Genomic DNA, 9,348 nt, shown 5'->3' on the forward strand with positions numbered 1-9,348 from the left:
TCAAATGCAGCTGTGTCTTCTGATAACCTTTAGATGAGGTTTTTAGTTTAAGGAGACCCCTCAACCTCCAGTGAAAAAACATTTACTGACGCTTCCTTTAGGTCTGGAAAAAGCAAGTGAATTGCCAACATATCTGAGATTCAAATTGGTTGTCAAGTATTGGTTGTGATAGAACAATTGGAAAGATGAAGTAATTAGAGATAAAAAAAGTCGCATTGTGTCTGGATCTCAAATATGTTTGCTCAATGGATTTCTCTGCTGTGAACCTCATCAGGTCTGTTCATTTTTCAGGGAAAAACTTTTAATGGATTCTTTCATTATAATGCTGTTCATTTTACTTTTTGTTTGCTTTGCATGCAAAATGTAACTGACCACTTACAGAACTTTAATATTTAATAAAATAGAAAATATGCTAATTGGAAAATACTTATACTTACTGCTATTTTATTAGAGTTTAGATTATCAGTGATGGTAACATCAAAGGTTGAAATAAAGAGACTCCAGTAATGTTACTTGAGGTCCAGAGCTTTTATTAATTTTGTTTCCATTAGAAGAATGCTTTACTTGCTATTTTTGTGCATTTTTTTTGTTTGCTGTCTGTTTTATATAGTATTCAAAAATATCCTTTCAAACAAGATTTAGGTATTACAGAGTTATTAAGTGATAATTAATAAGTATAGTTCCTTTTATGCCTGTACATAAGCAATGGCTAATGGCTTGGAAGTCATGCAGTGTATTCAAGTTCAATGTATGGCCGTTTTGTTCATTAACAATATCCAGCATCCCAGAACAATTTATCAGAATGAATACAAACAATCTGATTTGTCCAATCCCCTGGTCCTCTTTGAAAGCTATTTTAACTCTCTCTGACAGTGGGATGGTCGGGCATTAAAGCTACCATTTGAAGGAACATGTTAGAATGAAACCTTAAGTTAAGTACTCAGAATGTGGCTGATGATTTATCTCTGAACATTCCCATCATTTCAAGTAAACAAATGATCAATAGTCAAGAAAAACGTGTTTTTTTTTTAAATTCCAAGATGTGAGATAGCTCTGAAGTTAGATTTATTTTCTCTTTATTTCCAGGCCACTGGTGACTTTTCCAATGAACTTAGACCCACTCTTGTGCAAATGCATGCTTATCAAACCTTCAATCAACTCTTTCTTCTTTAGGAAAGGTGTTCTTAGTTGCTGAGAATATGCACCTGAAAGTAGAGAAAAGTAACTCATTGTTAGAGCACCAGATTATTCTCAGGTCACTTAAATGTCAATAAATTGGTTTTATTTTTTTTTAATTTTTATTTATTTATGATAGTCACACACACAGAGAGAGAGAGGCAGAGACACAGGCAGAGGGAGAAGCAGGCTTCATGCACCGGGAGCCCGACGTGGGATTCAATCCCAGATCCCAGGATCGCACCTGGGCCAAAGGCAGGCGCCAAACCACTGCGCCACCCAGGGATCCCAATAAATTGGTTTTAAAAGAAAGTTTGTTGGGGTTCCTGGGTGGCTCATGAGTTGAGCATCTGACTTTTGGTTTCCATTCAGGTCATGATCTCATGGGTCCTGGGCTGGGGCCCTGCCTTGGGCTCTGCACTCTGCAGGGAATCTGCTTGAAGATTCTCTCCCCCTGCCTCTTCCTCGACTCTCACACCCTTTCTGTCTCTCTCAAATCTTTAAAAATAAAAAATAAAGTTCGTTGTTTCTGTCCTTATCAAAAGTCTCTATAAATTTGTTGCAGGAGTGTGTATGCAAATCTGTGCTTATGTGTCCTTTGCAGTTTAAATAACATAAATTAAGTAAATTGTAATAAATGTATTTCCTTGTTAATGAATGTGTATGTACTAAGATGTTTTTCTGATTAAAAAAGTAAAAATGGTCATTATACAATTTTTTATGTTAAAGCTTTATGCGTATACACTTCAGACCATAATTTCATTAACCATTACATTTCAATCATTTCCAAGTTTTCTGTTGTTATAAACAGTATTCCAGTGAAGATCCTTGTCCTGCATTGTTGGCCACATCTCTGAATGTTTCCTCAGGATAGATTTCTAGATGAGAAATTTCTGAAGATGTTACTAGGAAATTTCTTGGAACCAGTAAAGTAAAAAATCAAGCATTTGTAAAACCAATTATATATATTCCTGAAGCATTGTTTTCTCTAATGCTTAGGGTTTAAAAAATAAGCACAAACATTTGCCAGCTAGACACCAACGGCAAATATCATCATATTATAAATCTAAATTTTAATTTCCTCATCATGAGCAATGCAAAGACTCACAATCTTCCTAGAACACACAAACTGCCAGTCTCAGGCAGACAGGTTTTTCTGTTTTTCTCATTGGCAGAGCAAGGTTTGTTGCAGAAAAAGGCCATTATTTTTGTATGCAAGCAAGGATGTCAAAATCCCTTTATTTGCATTGAAGTTCTTACTAACCATGAGTTAAACTTAACTCTATTATTCCTATTTGAAAGTTAATCAGCCTACTCTTTTCCTAAATCAATTAATAACTCATTATTTCTCTCTGCCTTGACATGATCCATGGTAATTTATTGGTTAAGCTGGGTTACACCATCTTCACACTTTCTGGATATTTCAGCATTCAGCCCTTGACTCATATCTTTTTAGACTAAATAACAATGATCTTTTGAGTCTTTCCTCAAGTGATGATATCTCTAGCCCTCAGAATTTTTGGAATTCTCTTTTCTGGATGCCTTCTGTTCCTGCTGAGCATTGTTAGAAACAACTACAGTATCCAAGTCATCACCCAGTTCAAGCTGTCCTTGAGGTAAAGCTCTTCCAGACTCTATCCATAGTTAAATACATGCCTTCCATAAATTCCCCTTTTGTAGAATCACAGAACACTAGAATGGAGAATGGAGAATGGAGACTTTGTGGGCCATCTAATTCTTTCCTCACCCCTCTTTTTCAGATGAAGAAACTGAGAGCTAAATCAGTTAATTAAGTTGACTTAAGTTACATAGCTATTTGATATCTCTTGTTTTCATTATTTGTTGGCCCAATATTGACAAATATGATATATTAACATACATATAGGAGTTTAATGTTTTTAACAAAGCATGATTCGCAGCAACATTTCTCAAGTGCATTTAAACTATTTAAATTTGAGGATATAAAAATAACAAAAATCTTTTTGCAAGTTATATAGACACATTAGTTCTTTCCTTCTGCTCTGGTGATTCGATATCCCCAAGAACTATAGAGACAAACATCTCTTCACCCTCACCCCATCCCAACCTGGTAGTAGATTAATCCCTTATGAACAATAGAAAAAATTAGTGGAGAATCTGTGCAGGTACATCCAGAGCCCAGTTGAACCACTAGAGATTTAATCAAGCCTCTTGAGATGAAACTCAGTGTTCCAGCAACTATTTAACTTTTAGACATGGTGTCTCCTTGACCCAAGACCCTCTCTGACTGTGATTATACAATCTAAATGGAAAGTCTTGTTTCCTGATCTGCAAACAACTGTTTATGTCAAACATTAAAATAACTTCAATAAAGTAAAATATTCCCTCCTGCTACATAGCTGCTCTGGCTAAAGTTTGCAAACCAGCTGAGTCAACAGCAACTCTGTAGCAAGAAAAAAGAAAGCGCCTTCCAAAACTGAAAATAAATCTACTATTTTTTTTAAAAGAAGAAGAAATTCTATGCTTAAATATGCTCAAAAAATTACATGTAGCTTCAAACTATTCTGATAGCCACATTGCAAGCAAGCCAACTGAAAGCTGTTTTAGAGAAAGACCTTATGTGTGTATATAATTGTTTTCATATTCACCTGAACACAATTATTATTATTTTCATTTAGTCTATAGATACTTTAGTAATTTAAAATGAGTGCAAAATACCTTTAAAAAGCCCCAATAAATATGGGTAGTGATTTGAGAATGACAACTAAATATGATAAGAATGGAAGAAAGAGTTCTATACCACAAGTGAAGAAAATATCCAATTCTATTGATACTGATGTCTAAACAGCCTCTGTTTAAAACAGTTTTTTAAATATTGGTAACCAACATTGAAAGACACTTACTTTGTATTTCTTTAGTAGCTAAGCTGGTAAAAGAATATTTCCTCTAAAAATGGAAATTGGTTTAAGTTACAATAACACTTGCCAAAATAGTAAATTTATCTATAAATAACAGCAATGGATTATCTGGTTTAATGGATCAGCAAACCATGAGGATTTTTAGCTATTGAGGTTAAAACAAAGTAGATATATAAAGGCTCTACAATATCTTGGGAAACGGTTGATCTAGAACTATTACTGTTAAGTATTATTCCAGTAGAGAAATTATAGGGATATAAATGTAAAAATTAGTTATGCCTCAGTTTTTCACTGTTGCATAAGTAATTCCAAGAGTTATTATCACCCAAACAGCCTTTGTTGCAAGGATTGGAAGCTCATTGGTTGAAACAACATTTAAAAAGGAATAAAAACAATATGAATAGAGCTAAGTTATCTATTTCTCAGCTTACTCACAGGGGCTCATTTGCTCTAATTCTAATTCTATAAAGGATATTTCTTCTAGTGCCCCCAGAGAAGACTGATTTTGAATATAATATTCGCACCACTGAGAATCTCTAAATTTGTCGGAATTTCCAAATTACTAAAAATTAATCACTCAGCTTGCTGAAAGTTAATTACATATTTGACATTTGTTCAAAAAGCAACAAGGAGTGAATCTGCAAGCCAGCCAATTTTTCTGCCTTTTATTTCACCAGCTAGGTACATTGCAAGGAGCCCCTCCATTTACATGGAAGCCATATTTTATTCTATTTAAAGGAGATAAAAGCTTGTGTGTTGTGAATATTCCCCAGACTTACATTCAAATCTTCCCAAGTCCATAGCATGTTAAAGACAGGTTATGACCCCTAATATTCAGGCTAATCACTTTATACTTTTGTGTTGTATTTTGGGAATCATGCTTTTTCTTACTTGTCTTTTTATTCTTCCTTGCTGGTATTTACATGAAGTATGAGAATGAAGACAATATAATGATATAGACAGCTACCATAAAATACAAAAGGAAGTGCTATCTTCCTATGACTTCTGTGCTCTTGAATTCACCCCTGAGAGGAATATATGTGGCAATGAATTCCCCTAAAACCATTTCCCTCTTCCTCACAATTGGGCACATTCATACTTGATTGACCATTTTGAAAGACATGGGACCTAGAATTGACCACCTTGTTTTCTCCCTGTGTGCTGTGGATGCACTGCTGAAATCTTTTCTTCCTTCCCAGCCAATTGCCTCCTTCCTAAGCCATGGTTCCTGGAGAGGACACAGTCCACATAGATGTCCCAGAAGAGTTGGGCCAGATCCCAAAACAGTGCTCCATGCTTCAAGTTCTCAGATGACTTCAGGTAGATCATAAAATCCCAGAAACCTGAAACAGTGTTAGAAATTCGAGGCTTCCGCATTTCCAGGAGGAGCACTGAAGAAGATTCCCAGCACTGAGGATCAGCTTGGTTAAGAGCCAGCAGGTCTGTCTGGCTATGACAGAAGAAAGGAGAGACACAGCACATTCCCACAATGAGCAGGGAGCAGGTAAGGGTCAAGGGGCAGTAGATCCCTCTTCTGTTCCCAGGATTGGCCATGGGGCTGAAACTGAATAGAATGGAAATATCTTACAAATCCTTACTTGAGCTCCACTCAATAATGAAAATAATCATGCTTTTAAAAACCTTTGTGCCAGCAAGGGAAATACGCCATTGTCCCTAGGAAAATTCTTACACCGTATCTCCCATGAGTCCCATTCTACCTAAAATGGGTCATTGCCACACCAGGTACTATGAAACCAAGATATTTAGATTAGAAAGTATTAATTTCTAAGACATGTTCCTTTAGGAAATGAGTAAGTGAATTTGTTTTCCCTAGTACAGAGGAACAGAGTTTAAAAGAATATACAGTGAAAATTTAAAGTCTTACTGCATGACTTTAATTATTCTATAATATCATAGTTTAGCCTACCTATTCTAATCCAGGACTCCCATGCAATTAAGAATTTTAATATATTTCATCCTTAGATGTTTTCTTATTTGGGGTGACTTTCAATTTTTAAAAAGCATAAAAATTATAAAATGTTGTAAATAAACATAAACATAAGGTTTATGTTTATTTAGATACTAAAAGTATGGGAACCAAAGAGCATATATTCAATCCATTAGAGTAGAGTCAATTGACATTTTGTCAGCACATAAACTACTCTACAATTCTGATATAACTTTCATAAAGATAATGTTTTACCATTTCTTTCTTCTTGCTATGAATCTTAAGAATTTTAATGAAAACATTTGCCTCTCATTCAACTTTTCTGGCTCTCAAAGCCTGCTGCAATAAAAGTAAACCATATAGGAGCACTTAGGTGGCTCAGTAGGTTGGTTGGGCCTCTCTTTGTTTCACCTCAGGTCATGATCACATGAGTCATGAGGTCAAGCCCCAGGGGCTCCATTCAGCATGGAGTCTGCTTGAAGATTTTCTCCCTTTGCCCCTCTCCCCCACTCTCTCTCTTTTTCAAATAAATAAATAAATAAATAAATAAATAAATAAACAAATCTTAAAAAATTTAACTATATACCACTTTGAAATTCTTATGTTACACTTCAGACAGGTGCAATGAGAAATAATGTCCTTAAAATAATACTAATCTGAATTTTCTTTTTATCCCAGGAGAAAAAGCTTATCTGACCTTTAAAACTACACAAAATATATATCACACTCACACAATTCTAACATAAAGAAAAAACAGGAGGTCATATACAGCTCACTTTTAGTTTTATCTTATATTTCCAAACCTTTTAGATGTGAATATCACGAAGGCAAGCAAGGCACAGCTCATGGGAATACGTCTATATGGAACATTTAAGGATAGCACCATAAGATTGAATCTTTCTCTTCTGCACAGCAGCAGAGCATATTGAGACCCTTAAATCAGTATTTCAGAAACGCCTTTGAGCATGCAGGTTCCTATTTGGAAGAGGCATGTTGAGATACAGGTTATTTAAAAAAATTTCCAGATCACTTACACAGGATTTCTCCCTGAACAAACTTATATTCAATATGTCCTCTTCTGAACTAAAATATCGAAGTTGAGTTGCCCCAAAGGCTGTTTATCCTTAGGTGGCAAGTCCAAGTGTCAAGCGCTGAGTTACAGGAAGACGGAGGGCGGGACGCTGTCCAGGGTGCTGAAGTCAGTGCGGTGCAGGACGCCCCGTCTGCTCCCACCACAGCACTCAGGTCGGCTCCTATAGGTTCCCTTCTCAGGCAGGACACTCTTCCCGGAGCCTGCAAGTGCCTCGGTCCCGGGGTTCTCCGTGCGCCCTGCTAGGAGCCCAGCGTTGGGCTCGCTGCGTCCCGATCCCACACCTGGTTCAACGGCCTCCCCCTCTTCAGTGCGGAGCTGCCGAGGACCGGCTGTGCGTGCCCTTTGCGCTCCAGTACTTCCCTTACCCTGAGCCTCAGAACTCCCAGGTCGCAGGAGAGCACCCCTTTGCACTTACCTGCTCAACCCTCCCTGGGTTCCCTGGAGTGTGTGAGGAGGAAAAGCTCAGGCTGCTCCCCGAGCGAGTGACGGTCCCCACCCCGGCGTCCTGAAGGCTACGGTGCCTCTTAAGCAGTGGGAGTGCTCGGCGCCTCTCCAAGTCTACGTCAAAGCGCCGGGAACTGCCGCCACCTCTCGCCCCCAAGTCCGTCTCCGGCCCCCTCCGCCCCGCTCCCTCCCCTGGAGATCTCACTTCAGGTGGCCAGCAGGCTCCGCGCCACACGCCCTCACTGACCCCGGCGCGCACCTGCCCTCCACCCGGTGGAACCGAGTCTATGCGGTTTGACTTCCCGCCACGCGCCCGCAGGAACTGGAAAGTTGGGACCCAGCTCCGCCAGTCTGGGAGCGAGTGGGGCTGCCAGATCCCCACCCCACAGGCATGCCTTGTTTGAGGATAAAGAGGGAAGCCCCGGGTCTCTTGGGGTCGGGAGGCACTTGGGCGCTGGGACAGAGGTCGGACAGGGCTCAGAGGAAATAGGGAGCCTCTTAAAGAGATCTGGGTGTGAACTTCTCCGGTCTGCCTGCAGTCCTGGGCTGGGAGGAGAAGAATGCACTTGGGGCAAGGACGGAGGGAGGGAGGGACATGGGGATGCTGGAAGTTCCCCCTGTCTGGAGACAGGAAACCTCATTACCTTCAGGCTCTTGGCCTGGATCCCCTCAGTAGCCTGGACTGTTACTGGCATCACTTGTGTGATGGAGCCCACTGCTCCAGATTCACAGGCTGGTCCCTGCTTTCTGCCTGGGAATCCCTTTTGGTTTTCCACTCACAGCTAGTTAATATCTCAGTGTGAGGCTGTCAAGACTCCAGGGCTCTGCTAAGCATTAGCATCAACCTCAACTGAAAACATACCCAGCCTGGGGTCCTAAGGCGAAAGTCCTACCTTTGCAAGTGTTTCCGAGGTTTGCCCCTCACCTTAAAACCCTCTAAGTGTCCTAAAAACCACTTGTGGTCTCTAACTGAAGGCTTTTGTGCCAGCTCAGTAGTATCCATGGTTACCTTTCAGAGGGGCACAGAAAGGAACCCAGGCTTATAGCAAGATTTACTGAAGACAAGAACTGACCAGCTACCCAAGAGATAGAAATACAGCTCCAGAAATGCCTGGGTGGCTCAGCGATTGAGCATCTGCCTTCCACTCAGGGCCTGATCCCTGGGGTCCTGGGATCGAGTCCCACATCGGTTCCCTGCAGGAAGCCTGTTTCTCCCTCTGCTTGTGTCTCTAGCTCTCTCTCTGTGTCCCTCATTAATAAATAAATAAAATCTTAAGAAAAAGAAAGAAAGAAAGAAAGAAAGAAAGAAAGAAAGAAAGAAAGAAAGAAAGCTCCAAAGAGGATTCCTGAGGGATTCTGGGCTTTTTCTCCTGCTCTGAAGCCTGATGGAATGTACTTCAGTCTGTGAATTTGTGAACTGAGCATGCTAATGCCTGCTTTTAATTATGCCCTAAAGATGGCGGGAAAGATAATAGGTGAGGTCTTGGACTTACTTCCTGGATTTCAGGATGCTCTCAGCCTTTTGGAGAAGGTCATTAGAAAAACACAGATGTGTGAGCACAAGGGACAACCCTGTGGAAAGGGAAGGAAGAGAGAAGAGCAGGTATCTTTGAGGAGGTGACTGACGAACTTCTTGGAGAAGGAGTTATACAAGAGTCCTGGGGCCAAAAAGGGAGAGGATAGTCTCTTCCAGGAAGTGAAGTAGGCATGAGCAAAGACGTGGAGGGAGCACTCAAAGCTGTTCTGTCATTTTCTGGGGAGAAAATGAAAGAAAAGGAGTTTAGAGAGAG

The 9,348-nt window shown here is 39.9% G+C and overlaps 1 protein-coding gene across 1 annotated transcript; it reads right to left on the reverse strand.

Moving 5' to 3' along the window:
• Nucleotides 1-509: 509 nt before the first annotated feature.
• FAM237A (family with sequence similarity 237 member A) lies at nt 510-7,630 on the reverse strand. The gene is made up of 3 exons (XM_072812738.1): nt 7,530-7,630; nt 5,216-5,637; nt 510-1,205 (listed from the first exon to the last, which is right to left on the reverse strand). The coding sequence occupies exons 2-3, from the start codon at nt 5,625-5,627 to the stop codon at nt 1,066-1,068; spliced, it is 552 nt and encodes a 183-aa protein (XP_072668839.1). The 5' UTR covers nt 5,628-5,637; nt 7,530-7,630; the 3' UTR covers nt 510-1,065.
• Nucleotides 7,631-9,348: the final 1,718 nt, after the last annotated feature.

The sequence above is a fragment of the Canis lupus genome, chromosome 36, assembly GCF_048164855.1.
Source record: "Canis lupus baileyi chromosome 36, mCanLup2.hap1, whole genome shotgun sequence".
Classification (NCBI taxonomy): Eukaryota; Metazoa; Chordata; class Mammalia; order Carnivora; family Canidae; genus Canis; species Canis lupus.